Source organism: Puma concolor, chromosome E2, assembly GCF_028749965.1.
Source record: "Puma concolor isolate L17-30 chromosome E2, mPumCon1.1.hap2, whole genome shotgun sequence".
In the NCBI taxonomy this organism is placed as follows: Eukaryota; Metazoa; Chordata; class Mammalia; order Carnivora; family Felidae; genus Puma; species Puma concolor.
In genome coordinates, this window is record NC_141681.1 from 52,251,535 (window position 1) to 52,267,451 (window position 15,917).

At 52.9% G+C, this 15,917-nt stretch overlaps 1 protein-coding gene across 8 annotated transcripts in view; it reads left to right on the top strand.

Moving 5' to 3' along the window:
* The window catches only part of HIF3A (hypoxia inducible factor 3 subunit alpha), a 30,801-nt gene extending 15,595 nt beyond the window's left edge, over positions 1 to 15,206 (top strand). For 3 of the 8 annotated variants that reach the window (XM_086690168.1, XM_086690171.1, XM_086690166.1), the window contains 6 exons: positions 926 to 1,116; positions 1,655 to 1,759; positions 6,550 to 6,821; positions 8,421 to 8,538; positions 10,040 to 10,121; positions 12,930 to 15,206. In XM_086690168.1, the coding sequence (XP_086546294.1) occupies positions 926 to 1,116; positions 1,655 to 1,759; positions 6,550 to 6,821; positions 8,421 to 8,538; positions 10,040 to 10,121; positions 12,930 to 13,027 (866 nt within the window). In that variant the 3' untranslated portion in view covers positions 13,028 to 15,206. The other 5 variants (XM_086690167.1, XM_086690169.1, XR_015244965.1 and 2 more) reach the window with 5 other exon arrangements.
* Positions 15,207 to 15,917: the final 711 nt, after the last annotated feature.

Sequence of the window (15,917 nt, forward strand, 5' to 3'; positions counted from 1 at the left end):
ACCTGCCTCCTGCCTCCCTCCCCTTCTCGCTCACACTCTGAGTGGTGCCAGCTTCCTTCGTGCTCATGGAATATGCTAGATTCTCATGCCGTAGGGCCTTTGCACTGGCAGTTTCCTCTGCCCAGAACACTCTTCTCTCTTCTATCCTTCCTCTTCTGTGTCCCCGGGATGATTGCTTCAGTCTTTTTGCCCCTCTGCTCTGAATCCTGCCATGGCTCCCCATTGCCCCCACCCTTCAGCTCGTTCCCTGCTCCCACCTCACTGCTCATTGGCGTCCAGTAATCTTACCCTCCCAAGTCCGGCTCCTTTCTACCTCTTCCTTCTTCCCCCCACCTGATGCCTCAATCCTGGGCAAACTTCTTTTCCTGTTGGTTCTTCAAGGCCGTCACCTTCTTCAAGCTGTTGCTGGCAACCCGTGCTCTTGGGTGTGGTGTGGGGTCACTGATATCCTTTCCTTTTCTGGCTCAGAACTGACCTCCAGGGACCTTAGAACCTCCTTGAGGGCCTTGGGCCAGTCTTTTCTCCTAACATGCAAGCCCCCCAGAGCTGAGTGGCTGATTGCTGTTCTGTGCCACTGGAGAATCGGGTCAGTCATGTGCCTTGGTCCAGCAGTATTGATTTTAAAGATTAAAACGTTTCCCCCTCGTTGGGCAGTTGCTACTATCCCGAGCCTACTGCGTGCCCCCTCCCCCACACTGGCCCCTCTAGGACCCTTCAGGGCCTCACCACAATCTGGCAGCTGAAGAGACAGAACCTGGTCCCACAAGGGTTTTCCAGAACTCAGTTCCCCAGCACTGTGGACAGTGTCTACCCTGATTGGTTGTTGAAAATGTCAACTAGGCTCCCTGGGGTTTGGGGGCGAGGGGGCTCTGCCCCTCAGCCCTGGATGACCGTACTGTGTCCTCCCCACCAATGTGTCCTATAGATGCCTCTGGTCCCCGGATCCTGGCCTTCCTGCACCCCCCTGCCCTGAGCGAGGCCACCCTGGCCGCTGACCCCCGCAGCTTCTGTAGCCCTGACCTCCGTCGCCTCCTGGCACCTATCTTGGACGGGACTTCAGTAGCTGCCACCCCCAGCGCACCCCCAGCCACACGGCGCCCCCAAAGCCCTCTTCCGGTAAGCGGTACCTCCCATGTGAACCCTTGGGATCCAGGCTGCTTTGGCCTTTGGCTTGAATCTTGCTATTCTCTGGGCCTCAGTTTCTCCATCTGTGCAGTGGGGAGGTTGGGGTGAGATGGGGTTTGGGGTTTAAGACCTAGATCCCAGATTCTTCAATTGTTACCTGGACCAAAACCTGGGATATTTGGGACTGGCATGGGTGACCCCTCTCCTTGCTTGTGGCCAAGCATCCAGGCTCTCTGAGTTTTGACCTCAAAGAGTCAAGAACATCTAATGTCTTAAATTACACAAACCTGGATTCAAATCCTGATTCTGCCACTTACCAGCTGTGTTACCCTGGACAAGCAGGCCCTCAGTTTCTTCACCCATAAAATTAGGATGGTAACAAGTAGCCGTCTCATTGGTTATTGTGAGGGTCCCCAGCTCTCTGATATGTGACCCTCACTCCTACCTCTGAGCTCAAATGTGTGGACTACCTTACTGTTAATATTTTCTAGGCTCAAGATTTCCTTAAGTGTCTACTCTCTTCCCACAGGCCGATCTGCCAGACGAACCACTCATGGACATGGAGAATACACACAAACTCTTGGCCTCTGGGAAAGACCTTGAGGCTGTGGAGACAGATCTAGATATAGCTCAGGTAAGGGCTGGCACGGAAGGAACAGTCTTCACCTCTTTGCTCTGAGGGCGGACATGTATGAGCCTGAGAGAAGGTTGGTGGAATTGTTGAGGGGATGAGTGGATGGATGGATAGAAAGGCCATTGTATCCATTAGGTGGATAGATGGATGGGTGATGGTTAGATAGCTTTTTGGATGGATGGATGGATGGGTGGATGGATGAATGAATGAATGGACCACTATATTCATTAGGTGGACGATGGTGGATAGATGGATGGGTGATGGTTAGACAGCTATTTGGATGGATGGATGGATTGGATGGATGGATGGATGGATGCGTGGGTGGATGGATGGGTGGGTGGATGGATGAATGAATGAATGGACCACTGTATTCATTAGGTGGATGATGGTGGATAGATGGATGGGTGATGGTTAGACAGCTATTTGGATGGATGGATGGATGGATGGGTGGATGGATGGGTGGGTGGATGGATGAATGAATGGACCACTGTATTCATTAGGTGGATGTTGGTGGATAGATGGATGGGTGATAGTTAGACAGCTATTTGGATGGATGGATGGATTGGATGGATGGATGATGCGTGTTTGGCTGGGTAGTTAGACAGACAGGCCATTGGTTCATTAGATGATAGATGGATGGATAATGTTTGGATGACTGATTTAGTGGCTAGATAAATGACAGTGACATGATATATTAGTTACCTATTGCTGCCTAACAAATAACCCCAGAACTGAGCACCTTAAATGACTAACATTTATTATGTCACACCATTTCTGAGACTCGGGAATCTGGGAGCAGCTTAGCTGGATGGTTTTTGCTGAGTCTCTCATGAGGCTGAAGTGAAGCTCTCCCATCAGGGGAGTCATGTGGGGCTAGAGGATCCACTTCCAAACTCACACACGTAGTTGTTGGCAGGCATCAGTCCCTCACTGGCTCTGTCTGGAGGCCTCAGTTCCTTACCACACAGGCTGCCCGAGTGTCCCCACAGCATGGCAGCTGGCTTCCCCCAAGGCAAGGAATCCAAGAGGTAACAAGAGTGAGCCCAAGACAGAAGATTATAACTTAATCTCAGAAACAGCATACCATCACTTCACCGAATTGTATTGGTCATACAGACCAATGCTGGTACAATGCAGAAGGCATCCGCAGGGAGGGTGAACACCAAAAGGCAAGGACCACCGGGGATCCCACCAATGCATGTCTCTTCCTCTTGCAAAATATACTCAACCCCTTCCGAAGTGTCCCCAAAGTCTTCCCGTGACAGCGTCAGCCTGGAGTCCAGAATCTCATCACCTACATCAGGTCCGGATGTGGTGAAGCTCCCCCTCTGTTGGCCTGCGAACTAAAGAGACAAGTGATGAGCCAGCCACATGCCCCACACACAGTGGCGGGACAGGCATGGAGTGATGCCATGTATCCTCCTGGTCAAAAAGAGGGAGAGGAGGGGCACCTGAGTGGCTCGGTCCGTTAAGTGTCTGACTCTGGCTCAGGTCATGATCTTGTGGTTCGTGGGTTCGAGCCTGATTAGGATTCTCTCTCCCTCTGTCTCTGCCCCTCCCCCACTTGTTCTCTGTCTCGGTGTCTCTCAAAAATAAACATTTTTTAAAGTTAAAAAAAAAAAAAAGAGGGAGAGAAGAGTGCACAGGTAACGCTGGCCCGTGGCAGTTTTGAAATCCAGTTGGGCAACTATGGGAAGTCCCTTGATCAGAACCCACTGCTACTAAAGTGGAACCTCGGTCTGCGCGTATAATTCATCGAAAACGTGCTTGTAACATGAAGTACTCACGTATCAGCGAATTTCAAGAACCACCGGGCTCATTTGTGATCACGTGACATCCACCATCATGTACACTCGTATTGCAAGACCTCACTCGTTTATCGAGTTAAAATTTATTAGAAATGTTTACTCGTCTTGTGGAACACTCGCAGAACAAGTTACCTTGCAGTCCAAGGTTTTACTGTACTTCCTAGAGGCTTTCTCCATGGTTCTTGGTTCCACGCTGTAGACGCTGGGCTTCTCCCTCAGAATCCTCCTCCCTTTTTCATAAAAGGTGACATGTATTTGCAGCTGAGGGCAGGGGGGGAGGGGGGGCTCAGAACCTGCTGCTTGTCAGGGAACTTTGGTGGCCCGAAGGTCTCTTTCCATTTAGCACGATCTCTGTCCCTTCCAGTCCAAGCTGGCAGTGTTTCTGTTTATATAATAATCTTTATTTTAAAATGTGTGGGTCTTACCTGAATCTCTTCGGAATGCACTGCATTAGACAAAAGTCACACTCATAGGTCTCTTTGAGATAAGCCCTTCTCTGCCTTGGGATTTTGCGGAGATGATGAGTGACAGAGTGAGGAAGTTTGTCTGAGATCGACTAGCATATCCTTAAGTTCTGGTTTATCTGCCCGAAGGATGTTCTAGGCAACGCCTTTGATCTTCCTGAAGTCTAACCAAAGACTTTTATAGTCACACGCTGGCTTCATCTTTAGACCATGCCTTCCGGAGAGCACTCTCCTTTGCTCAGAAACCATTTCTCAATTTTAGCGTCCTTCACCATCTGGGGAGCTCCCAGGGTCAGCCAAATGCAAGGTGAAGGTCGCCGTCCTCCAGTCTGCCACTTCTGTCCAAGACTTGTGACATCGGCCGCAAGCTTGGGGGTCCGTGAGGCCACCCTCCCTTCAGACCAGCTGCCTACAAATTCAGAGATTCTCACGGACTCCCTCAGTGTCAACAGTTTGCTAGAGCTGGCTGTAGGACTTAGGACAGCACTGGACTTAGGTTGATCTTTTAATGACTTTTTTAAGGTTTACTTATTTTGAGAGAGAGAGAGAGAGAGAGAGGGAGAGAGAGAGTGCACAAGTGCATGAGCCAGGGAGGGGCTAAGCAGGGAGAGAGAGGATCCCAAGCAGGCTCTTTGCTATCAGCTTGGAGCCCAATGTGGGGCTGGATCTCACCAACAGTGAGACCATGACCTGAGCTGAAATCAAGAGTTGGACGCTTAACCAACTGAGCCACCCAGGTGCCCCAGGACGATCGTTTTGTTGGAGCAAAAGAATACTATAGCCAGAGGAAGAGATCCATAGGGTGGAATCTGAGACTAGGAGGTTCCCAAAGGCAGGCCTTGCGTGACCCCGGGGACGTGTTCCCCTCCTGGCACCGGTGTGGGGGGGGCACACACGGAGTAGCCCCACTCCAGGAAGCTCACCCAAGCTGTGGTGTCTGGAGTTTTCACTCTGTCGGCATGGCTGGACTGTTGCTCATGTGGCTGACCTTGATCTCCATCTCTACACACGCTTCCCCTGGAGGTCAGGCTGATCTCACGTGGCCTCAACCCCTCTCATGGCATAGTTGGCCTTTCGGGCACGACCAGCCCCCCCGCCCGAGTCATCTTGTTGCCAGAAAGTATCCGGTGTGGCACCAGGGGCTCACCGCCAGGAGCAAAGACACCCCTGCCCCCCAGGAAATCCCAAGGAGCCCTGACAGAGGACACACCCCGCTTTGGGGAAAGTTAATTTTTCGCTTCACGGGGAGGTTGAGAATCTTCCAGACTTTCCAGTCCCAGCTCCTGCGTGTTTTAACGTTTCTCTTTTAGCTCTTCTCTCCTCTTGCCTTCACTCCCAAGTGGCAAGAAATCAGGCAGCCATCCCGCACCGTGGCTGGGAATCCCGTAGCTAGACGGCCCAGCTCACGAGTCACGTGTTCTCTGTTCCAGAAAACTGCACGCAACGCCCGGTGTTCAACTTTAGCTGCCACAAAACAAAAACCTCCTTTCCTCAGGCTTCTCGTAACACATCCCTCACCTCCCTTTATGCCCTCACGGGCTGGCTCCTCGTGGTTCACGCTTACACCAACAGTTTGTTCAAGGCGGTCTCGGCTCTGACAGGCTCTTCAGGGCCTTTCCAGCCCGCGCCCACTGCCCTGTGCTAAAGCCACTCCGCCTTTTAGGTTTTTCGTTACGGCGGCAAAACCTTGTCATCTGTTTCTGGATAACAGATTACTACTCTGAAGCTTAAAATAATAAGTGTGTATTACCTCACATCATTTCTGGGGACCGGGGGGTCTGGGAGCCACTTAACTGGGTGGCTTTTGCCTGGCGTCTCGTGCAGGAGAGATGTCACGAGACATCTTGCAGTCGAGACGTCATCCAGGGTTGCCGTCACTTGAAGGCTTGAAAGGGGCGAGAAGATGCGCCTTCGAGATCACTCACGCGCCTGCAGGCAGCAGGCCTCCGTTTCTCACCATGGGGGCCTCTCCGGAGGGCATCCCCCAGAGCAAGGGACCAGCAAAAACAGAAGCCACAGTTTCTTCACAACCCAACATTGGAAGTCACACACCATCATCCCCTCAATATCCTATTGTTCCCAGATCAACCCTAGTCACTGGAGTAGGAGATTACGCTGGGGCGCAAATACCAAGGGTGGGATGCTTGAGAGCCATCTTGGTGACTGGTTACCACAGGGTCCTTACGCCCATTTTACAGATGAGGAAACTGAAGCTCAGACTTTTCTTTTGAGAGAGAGAGAGAGAGAGCGTGAGCAGGGGGAGGGGCAGAGAGAGAAGGCGACAGAGGATCTGAAGCAGGCTCTGGGCTGACAGCAGGGAACACAGTGTGGGGCTCGAACTCACGAACCGTGAGATCGTGACCTGAGCTGAAGTCGGACACTTAACCGACTGAGCCACCCGGGCGCCCCTCAGACTCTTGGCTTCAGGTACACAACTCGGATGCGACGGAGCTGGGACTCCAGCCCGGGCCCACTGAGGCCAAGGCTCTTGCTCTTAACCTCCTCCTGCCTCCCGCAGGATGTCGATGCTCTGGATTTGGAGATGCTGGCCCCCTACATCTCCATGGATGATGACTTCCAGCTCAACTCCAGCGAGCAGCTACCCAGGGCCTTCCGCAGACCTCCAGGCGCTGTCCCCCGGCCCCGCGCTCGGAGCTTCCATGGCCTGTCGCCCCCAACCCCTGAGCCCTCCCTGCTGCCCCGCTGGGGGAGTGACCCCCGGCTGAGCTGCTCCAGCCCTTCCAGAGGGGACCCTTTGGCATCGTCCCCCGTGGCTGGGGCTCGGAAGAGGTGAGCCACAGTAGAGGGACGGTATGAAGGGAGTGAACCCCTGTCTTGTTCCTGCCTTCCTGTTTCAGCCTCACCCTTCATCGTTCCTCCTGCTGACCTCTGCTCCCGCCAGGCCCTCAGTGTCCCCAGCCCATGCCATGCTTGTTCCAACCTCTCTCCTTGCCTAGGCTGTGCCCTCCTTCTGGAATGCCCTCCACTGTTCTCCTTGTTTATCCAAATCCCACCAGCCTGCCAGGGCCCTCTCCTTTGGAACATATTTATATCTGGCCTAGCGACAATTTTTGTCACAGTTAAGAGGACATTGCAACAGTGTCAAAGAAACTGTCTAGAACTAAGTTTCCTAACACCTTTGAGAATCTATTGAAAGCTATGGACTCTTTCCCAAGAACGTTCATACACGTACAGATGCACAGTTGTGCATATAACTTCAGAGGGTCTGTGTCCCCCTTCCAGGGACATTAAATTACTAATACTCAAGTTTTTGCACTCTGTGTGGTAGGCATGTGCCCAATTGGTGTCCAGAATGGTCCCTTTACTATCCTTATGAGATTTTGTGGCTACATCTCACTGTTTCCCAAGGCTCTCAGCTTGGTGCTGGATGTATAGTGAGTGCCTAATAAAGACTTATTGAATGAGGGAGGGAGGAAATTAATGAATATGGTAGGTAGGTGGATGGATGGATGGATGGATGGATGGGTAGGTGGGTGGATGGATGGATGGATGAATGGATGGATGAATGGATGGAAGGTTGGATGGATGAATGGATGGAAGGATAGATGGATGGATGGATAAATGGATGAATGGATGTTTGGATGGAAAGATGGATGGATGGATGGATCTATGGATGGTTGGGTAGATTGATGGGTGGGTACATGATCAGACAGGTGGATGGATGGATGGATGGATGGATGGATGGATGGATGGGAGGATGGAGGGAGGGATGGATGGATGGATGGATGGATGGATGGATGGATAATGGATGGGTGAGTGGGTACATGGGTGGGTGAGTGGATGGGTGGATGGGTGGGTGGGTGGATAGATGGGTGGATGGGTGGGTGGGTGGATAGATGGATGGATGGATGGATGGATGGATGGATGGATGGATGAATGGATGGGTGGGTGGGTAGATGGATGGATGGATGGATGGATGGATGGGCGGGCGGGTGGATGAATGGATGGATGGATGGATGGATGGATGGATGGATGGATGGATGAATGGATGGGTGGGTGGGTGGGTGGATGGATGGATGGATGGATGGATGGATGGGCGGGTGGGCGGGTGGGCGGATGGATGGATGGAAGGATGGATGGATGGATGGAAGGATGGATGGATGAATGGATGGAAGGATAGATGGATGGATGGATAAATGGATGAATGGATGTTTGGATGGAAAGATGGATGGATGGATGGATCTATGGATGGTTGGGTAGATTGATGGGTGGGTACATGATCAGACAGGTGGATGGATGGATGGGTGAGTGTATGAGTAAAGGAATAAACACTTAGGGGAATGAATGAATGCTCATCATCTCCTCACAGTGGTGCCCACACTTGCTCAGGTTTATTGTATTCTGAGATTCTTACCTGTGTTTCCCCAGGACCCTGGCTCAGAGCTCAGAGGACGAGGCCGAGGGGGTGGAGCTGCTGGGAGTGAAACCCCCCAAACGGTCCCCCAGCCCAGAACCCGAAAACTTCCTGCTGCCTCCCCTCAGCCTGGTATGTTGGGGGATTAATGGGATTCTCTGGCCCTCAGAACCTAGCAGGCTTAAACCTACTGTTTTATGTATGGGGGAGGGGGGAACCAGAGAGGGGCAAGGGGTGGCTGAAGGTCAAATGGAAGGTCAGTCGTCCAGGTGAGGCCATGCAAATTTATCTAAGTTGGTGGTAAGTTCTAAGAAGAAAAATTAAGCAGGGTAAAGGGGAGAAATGACAAAGTTTAGTAGGTATGGGGACGTCCTACACTCCCATGGGCCTCCCTCCCAGACCTAGAACAGGTCTTGGCCTTGGATTATTAGTGTAGCATTAGGAGGCCAGACACTAACTAGAGTCAGACGGACTTGGGCTCAAGTCCCAGGTCTGCCACCTGATAACTGTGAGACCTTGGGCAGGTACGGTGACCACTCTAAACCTCAGTTTCCTCATCTGGGAAGGGGGGTGGTGACATCCCACAGGGCTACCATGAGAAGCAAATGAAATTAGGTCCTGAGCTGATCCTTAGTGCCTGTCAATAAACAGGATAAAAACAACCAAGCGGAAGCAGCAACCCCCGCCCCCCTTCTTCCCGTCTCCCCGCTTCCATCTTGCCTCTGCCGTCCTTTTTCTGCACAATGGCAACCAGGGCACCCTTTCCGAAACCTGCCCAGGCTGTGCCACTTCCACAGAGCCTCCCTCCAAGACCTTCCATGGCTCTCTGATGCCCACAAAAGAGGTCTCTGGCTCCCCACGCTGAGCAGGGCTATTTGAACGCGAGAGGCGCGGTTGATGACCACTCTTGAGATGTTGTGGTTGTTGTTATTATTATTATTATTATTATTATTATTATTATTATTTTTATTATTATTATTATTGGTGGTGGGATTCACACTCACCCACAAGAGGTCAAGCAACCGCATCGGTCAGAGTCTGGGCAGGAAACGGCGCGCTCAGACGGGGGTGTGGAGGAGCGTCTAAAAACAGGACTACTGGCCAAGGTGTGGGCAGCGCATAGGGAATCGGCAGGAGGGGGTGCAGCGCCCACTGGGGCCAGCAGCGTGGGGGAGCCGGCACCGTCCGCAGTCTGAAGGCACAGGGCGGGCCACAGTCGCCAGATCCTGGAGAGAGTAGGTCTTGTAAGAGCAGAAACCTTCCATGGAGGGACACTGCCAGCTCATGACAAGCCAGCAGAGAAGCAGCGAGATCAAATACCGCCCCGCTTCCTCCTCCCTCCTGAGAGCATCTCCCGTTATGTGAGCCCAACAGGAATACCTAGAACAAGGCTGCATATTGCTGGAATCCACCCGCCCAGGTCGGCCTGCTGGGACACAGAGGAAGGGGCAAACAAGGCTCTGGAGGGACACACAGAGGAGAGCTGTCTAGGACCCTGGCTTAATCCAAAGTCCCATAGCCCACAAGTGGCTGCTGAACCCCACAGTGCTCCTAACCGCCGCACCATCCTGCCTTCTGGGATGTTCACGATGATGGCGGTGGTGGTGGTGGCAGCTTTGTCTCTGTCCTGCAGAGTTTCCTTCTGACAGGAGGGCCAGCTCCAGGGAGCCAGCAGGATCCCAGCACCCACCTCCTGGAACTGAATGAGCCCCTCCGTGAGTAGCACCTGTGTATACAGAGGACCTGGGTCCCTTTCTCTCCTAGGACGCCACCCCCCCCCCCCGCCCCGCCGCCCCGCCATGGTTGAGAGAGGGGTGGGGCAATCCGGAAGGTGGCAGGGGTGAGGGTGGGGGGCTGTCAGCGCCTGGCTGTGACCTTGGTAGACACAGCCCCTCCCTGCTCTCAGCGGCACCGAGGGGGGAAAGAGAGGCTCCGAGGGGGGCAGGGGCTGGCCAACGCGGCCCGTTGGGGTGGAAGCTGAGCCCAGGCCCAATCTAGATCTCCCGAAGCCTGTGTCTGCTTACACTTTGGGGGCTGTCCTGCCTTGGTCATTCCCAGCTGCGTGGCTTTGGAAAACAGTTTCTGCTTCTGGAGCCTCAGTAGTCCCCCCTCCATCAAATAGGATCCATTGCAATAGTTCTTACCTGAAGGAGAGGTTTTCAGGATCTCGGGGGGGGGGGGGGGGCAGCACAGGAAGAGCCTAGCACAAGACCCGAGGAGTAAACACTCAAGAAATGTCTGCCCTCACGCGAAGCTGGTTCCACAGCTACTGTCCTCACCTTCCAGCAAAACCATCAGGAGCCGGAGCTCCACTCAAAACCTCCGTGTAGGGGCACCTGGGTGGCGCAGCGGGTTAAAACGTCTGATTCTTGATCTCAGCTCAGGTCATGATCTCACAGGTTGTGAGTTCGAGCCCTGCATCAGGCTCTGCGCTGATGGCGCATAGCCTGCTTGGGATTCTGTCTCTCCTCTCTGCCCCTCCCCCACATGTGCACGTTCGCTCTCTCTCTTTCTCTCTCCCTGTCTCTCTCAAAATAAATAAGTAAACTTAAAAACAAAAACAAAAAAATGTCCAGGCATTAGCTAGGAGATCTTTCCAAAGCACGAATCTGACCCTGACCTCCCTCTGCTCCAAACTCATCCATGGCTCCCTACTGCCCTTCTGAGAAAGACCAAGCTCCTCAACCTTGTACTCCAGCCTCTGTAGGGTCTGCCCGGTGCCTCACAGACCCCACTCGGCCTCACATCCTTGTCTCAGCCACAGTGACTGTCTTTTGGTTCAGTCTGTCCTTCTTACATAGAACACTTATTTATCGAATACACAGTACGTGCCAGGCACTGTCCTAGGGGCTGGAGACATGACTGTGTACAAAACAGAAATCCCTGCTGTCATAGGGCTGACATGCTAGCGGGGGAGACGGTCCAGAATGAAGAAACACATATAATTAAGGGCGCGAGAGAGGAACAGAGCGCTTCTGGAAACAATAATGTATGCAAAGGAAAAGGGAACTCTGGGGTGGTAGGATTTTGATTTCAAGTAGTATGATTAAGAGTGGTCTCATTGAGAAGGTGACATGTGAGCAAAGACCTGAAGGAAGTAAGGGAGTGAGCTGTGACAATTTCTGGGGGGATGAGCACTCCAGGCAGAGGGAACAGCAAGTTCAAAGGTCCTGAGGTGGGAGAGCATCTGTCTTAGTTGGGGGAAGACAGGGCCAGTAGGGCTGAAGCAGAGAGGAGGGGAGGGAGGTGGGTGGCTGACTGCAGTGGGGACTCTGCATTGTGCTGACTTTGAAGTAATCTTGCTGGAGGAGACAGCCTCAGGGCCTTTGCATATGCTGATCTTTCTGCCTGGCATGCCTTTTCTTCTATTCTTTGCCTATTTATTGCATCCTTCTGATCTCAGATCGAGTATTACCCCTTCCATGAAGCCCTCCCTAACTTCCTAAGCTCATGGCTCATAACACTCATCACAGATCATATTTACATAAGCGTTCATGTCATTATTTGATTTTTGGCTGTCCTCTCCCTGGGGGGTGTGCGCTGTGGGAGGCAGGGGCCAGACTTGTCTTGTGGTTGCCATACTCTCTGTGTGAGGCAGGGCAGTGGCTGGGCACAGAGCAGGGCCTCAGTACATATTTGTAAACGAAGAGCTAACATTTACCTGGCGCTCACTCTGTGCCACTCTTTGGGCTAAGCATGTTGTGTACATGACCCAACTGATCCCTCTCGCTGGAATGTCAGGGCTGGGAGGTTCATCTGTCCTGTTAACTGCTGTGTCCTTGGTGCCTGGCACACACCAGGAGCTCAACAGTATTTTCTGAGTGGGTAAATTCTCACACGTGAGGCAGATAGAAGCGTCCCTGTTTTCTAGGTAACAACAGTTCACTAGGAGCTTACCAATGCTAGTTAGTGCCCAAAGTGCTTCACGTGGATTGATTCATTTACCTTCCCACAACAGCCCCCGGAGGGGAAGTATTGTTAGCCCATTTTACATACGAGGTAGCCAAGGCACAGAGAGGTGACATCACCCACCTTGGGTCACACAGCAAGTAAACAGCAGGACCTGCATCCCAACTCAGGCAGCATCTGGCTCCAGCCTTTTGTTTTGTTGTTTAATGCTTCTTTATTTTTGAGAGAGAGAAAGCATGAGCAGGGGAGGGCCGGGGCCGGGGGCGGGGGGTGGGGGGGGGTGGGGGTGGGTGGACAGAGGATCTGAAGCGGGGTCTATGCTGAGAGCAGACAGCCCGATGCGGGGCTTGAACTCCCAAACCGTGAGATCATGACCGGATTCGAAGTCGGACATTTAACCAGCTGAGCCACCCAGGTGCCCGTGACTCCAGCCTTCTTAACTACTGCCTTAAACATCCTGGACACTTGAGGTTCAGAGGACAGAACTGGCCCAAGAGTTTGCTGTTTGATCCCAGGCATGCCTGCCTCACCACGCACGCTTTTAAATGTCAGGAGGGGAAGAAGCGGTTTTGGGTGGGAACCCCCACTGGTTGACCCTTCATCTTTCCCCACAGGCCTGGGTCCCCCGCTGCTCTCTCTCTACCCGGACGAGGACCCCGTGGAGCCCAGGAGCCACTTCCAACCGGCGGCAGGCTTGGCCCAGGCCAACTGAGCCAGCTCTGCGGGCCCTCTTCCCTGCGCCCTTCCACTCCCCAGAAAGGACCTCAGCCACACTCCACGCCAGCAGCCAAAGCACAGGATGGGGCACCAGGAGAGGGGCTCCTTCTCTCCTTTCAGTGGCCCCCGCCCACCTCGGGCCTACCTCAGCCCTCACCCCTCTGCCCCTCCATGTCTGGGGGGCTTTCTGGGGTGGTCTCAGCTCAGTGACCTCTGGGAGGGGGCCCCTGGCGCCCTCCTCCTCCTTCTCTCAGGACTTCCCTTGCGGTTCTCTCTACTGGTTACCTCATCCCTTTCTCCACTCTCCTGGCTTGATTTTGGGTAATTAGGGGTGGGGGAGGTGGGGGCTCAGGTCTGTGCTTCTGGGCTCTGGGGAGTATTGATAACCACAGTCACGTTTCTTTCCATCCATTTTTGTTGTTTTCACAACAGGGTTTTAATCGCTATGGATTGCCTGGGGCCCATAAGAATGCAGAACTCTGATTCCCGCCCCCCCCCCCTTCTTCAGGTGTTAATGGGGGGGGGGCCTCTGGGGCAGACCTCACCCCTAGCAACTTCAGATCAACCCCTTAGCCTCCCAAGTGGCCACCCCACTCTGCCTGCCCCTCCCCTGGGAGCTTCTGCTGTCCTCAGTCTCCCCTGGGCACTGGCTTCATTCATGGGCTTCCTCCAACTTCTGCTGCTTCCAGATCGTAGGACTTCCAGCTCTCTCCGGTTCTAGGCCACTCAATTCCTGGCCTTCTCCGGTTCTAGACCGCACAGCCCCCCCGGACACAGTCTGGTTTCGAGCTCACATGCTCCAAACCCCTCTGATTCCAGACCTCACGACGGCCAGCTCTTTCTCGTTCTGGACCTCACAACCTAAACTTTATATTGGTTCTAGTCTTCCTGACCTGTAATACATTTGGTTCCAAATCCAGACTCCTTAAGCTTCTAAATCATGATGCTTCATGATGCCCAGCTCCTTCCTTTTCAACTTCCTACACTCAAGACTTGCTTTTCCAATCAAAAAGAAGTAAAGCGAGCTTTATGTCTTGATCTTATAATCACGCTAACACTTCCAGACCACACACCAGTTCTCTTTTGCTCTAGACCTCATGACCTCCATCATTCACTGGTTCGAGGCTATAAAACCATTAGACCTTGCGATTTCCAGGACCCTCTGATTCCAGATCTGATGATCTCATTTTCCCCTGACTCTTGAACTTGGCTTCAAATGTCTTCTGATTCCAGACTTCATCCTATAAATTCTCCTGGTTCTAGACCTCACAATCTCCAATGCCCTCTCTAGATCTTATGACTCCAAATTACCCTAGATCTAGAACTTAACCTCCAAACATCTAATTCTAGATCTTGCCTTTAAAAAAATTTCTGGTTCTAGACCCTACAACCCCCAGCTCCTGATTCTAGATCTTGACTCCAAAATCTCTCTGGTCTCCAAAATCTCTCTGGTTCTAGAACTCGGTCCTCAGACTTCTGAATTCCATTCTGTATAGTCTATAGATTCCTCTGGTTCGAGGCCTCACAGCCTCCCATCATCTCTGATTTCAGATCAAAATTCATTTGGTTCTAGAACTCAGCCTCCAAGTGCCTCTGCTAGTGGACTTTACGCCTAAGCCCCTCCGTTCTTGATCTCATGTCCCTGAAGTTTCCCTCTCCTAGAACCACCACCACTGCCCCACCCCCAGCTCTCCAGAGATGCACTTCCCTTTACTTGACCCCAGGTACCTGGGGGACCTGGGGCTCCCTTACAATCCAGGAGATTTCCCCAGCCGCACAGACACACGCACAGCCCTATCTGCATATCACGGGTGGGGAGAGAGGCTGGGACTCCTCAGTACTCCGCCACTACCTGTGTATCCCTCTTTGCCCCCCACCCCATTGCTACGACGGTGCTACTCTTGGTCTCCCCCACAAAAAGGCCTCCCTCTCTCAGCTCAGTTCACCCCCACTTTGGAAGGCACTTCTCTGTTTTGTCCGGGGATGGCCTGTCCAGATTGGTGCTATGGGGGAAGAAGGCTCTGGCCCCTCCTTCCCTCAGGGGGTGACCTGGGCCCTCGATGGAGGGAACTGGACGGGGTTGGGGGAGGGGAAGGGACTGGTCCAGCCACTCTGGCTCTGAAACCCGCTAGTCTGTACACCAGCATAAAGACTTCGCCTTGGTAGGCACCAGAGCTCTGTGTGTTGACTCATCCGCGGGGTCGCTTCGCGGTGTGTGGGTATCCTGGCTGGCTGTGTCACTTTGAGTCCGTGTGACTCTGTGTTCCTGCGTGGGTCCGTAACAGTGCATGTCCGGTGATGTTGGAATTCTGTGTACGTGTCTTTGTGACATCATTCTGTGAACTGGTTGTGGGGCGGGGGTGGGGGGGATCGTAACCCTTCTACCTTTATGTGTTAGCATCGGAGTGAAAGGATTCTGCTTTAGGGGTTTCTGGCTACCTGGGGTTTCTGCGTTCCTGAGTGTGGGAGGTTTTGTGGTATTGCAATTTTGCCTGCACGGATGGGACTGTTCTGACACTGTCATTTCGTAGACGGATATCTGTGTGACACAGTGCTCTCTGTACTTGAGCGTATGTGCGTTACATGTGACACAGAGAGATTGCGTGTCTACAGATTCACGTGCAGTTGGGTGTGCCTGTTCTGTCCCGTCTCCGTAGATCACCTCATAACTCCTCTCCCATGTAGGAACCTTTTTTTTTTTTAAACTTATGTTTTTATTTTATTTTTGAGAGAGAGACAGAGCATGAGCGGGGGGGGGGGGGGGGCAGAGAGAGAGGGAGACACAGAATCTGAAGCCGGCTCCGGGCTCCGAGCTGTCAGCACAGCGGGGCTTGAACTCACAGACTCAGATCATGACCCGAGCCGAAGTCTGTTGCTTAACCGAC